This window comes from Aureococcus anophagefferens (assembly GCF_000186865.1).
Source record: "Aureococcus anophagefferens unplaced genomic scaffold AURANscaffold_191, whole genome shotgun sequence".
Lineage (NCBI taxonomy): Eukaryota > Pelagophyceae > Pelagomonadales > Pelagomonadaceae > Aureococcus > Aureococcus anophagefferens.
In genome coordinates this window covers 8,279-9,481 of record NW_008705733.1, presented here as the reverse complement: position 1 = coordinate 9,481, position 1,203 = coordinate 8,279, and the positions used below count along the sequence as shown (strand labels likewise).

The 1,203-nt window shown below is 67.2% G+C and overlaps 1 protein-coding gene across 1 annotated transcript; it reads right to left on the bottom strand.

The window, feature by feature from the left end:
• Window positions 1-14: 14 nt before the first annotated feature.
• On the bottom strand, window positions 15-1,112 carry AURANDRAFT_34828 (hypothetical protein; the record flags this gene model as incomplete). The annotated part of the gene is made up of 2 exons (XM_009044218.1): window positions 15-317; window positions 375-1,112. Coding segments are annotated over 2 exons (1,041 nt in total), but the record flags the coding sequence as incomplete, so codon positions are not given.
• Between the last annotated feature and the right edge of the window lie 91 nt (window positions 1,113-1,203).

Here is a 1,203-nt window from a genome sequence, read left to right as displayed (position 1 = left end):
TCGGGGTTCTTCGGGATGTAGTCGCACGTCCAGAGCAGCGGGAGCGCCTCGCCCTTGAGGTCGAGGACGTCCATCAGGCCGTTCTTGATGTCCGTCGTCAGCTTCGTCAGGAGATCCGCGTAGAGCGGGTCCGACGGCTCGTAGTACGTGTACGCCGAGTTGCCGCCGACCGCCGACAGGCCGCCCTCGGGCTTCTTGTGGATGATCATCTGGCACGTGTCGCCCGCCATGAGGACGCGGACCTCGCCCTCGGAGATGCGGGGCAGGAGCCGCTGGTCGACGAGCTGGCCGCCGGCCGCCGCGCCGCCCTTGAGGTACTCGCCCGGGAACGTCGACGTCCAGGTGCCGGCGCCGGCGCCGCTCGGGCCGTCGACGCAGAACACGAGGAACTCCTTCACCGTGTGGTACTCGACGTGGTTGTCGTTCATCTCCATGAGCTTGAGCATGACGTCGTCGCCGAGCGACTCGGCCCCGAACGTCTTCGACGGGTACTCGATGTCCGGGATGATGCCGTCCTTGGTCTCGTTGGCGATCCAGCACAGCCAGATGCCCTCGCCCGCCGAGCCGCGGTTCTGCTTGACCACGCGCGGCTGGAACGCCATCGTCTTCTTGAACTGGGTCTCGAGGGTCTCCGCGTCGTAGTACGCGAAGGTGTCGACGAGGCCGCAGCCCATGTTGGCGATCTTGCAGAGGGCGTCCTTGGCGCCCATCTTCTGCTGGACGCCGGGGCTCGACCAGACGGGCTTGCCCTTGCCGACGAACGCGTTCATCGTCGCGTCGAACTTGGCCTGGACGCCGTCGACGCCCGGGATCTGGGACAGCTGGCCCGGGTTGATGCGGACGATGAGCGCGTCGTACTTCTCGATCGTCGCCTCGAAGCCCGCGTGGTCCGTGTAGTCGTACAGGAGCATGTCGCACGCCCCGCCGGCCTTGATCACGCCGTTCGCGATCGGGATCGAGTCGATGCGGTTCCCGTCCGGGCCCTTGTCCGAGCCGCCGTTCGGGTGGCCGGGGACCTTGAACTGGACGACGGCCAGCGAGTACTTGGCACCCGCCGGCGACGGCAGCAGCGTGTTGTAGCGGACCTTGGACGCCGCGGCCGTGTCGAGCATCTCGAGCGCCTTGATGCCCATGAGATCCGTCAGCTTGCACGCCTCGTAGTAGTCCGCGTCCGGCACGTCCGCGAGCGTCTTGTCGCCGCCG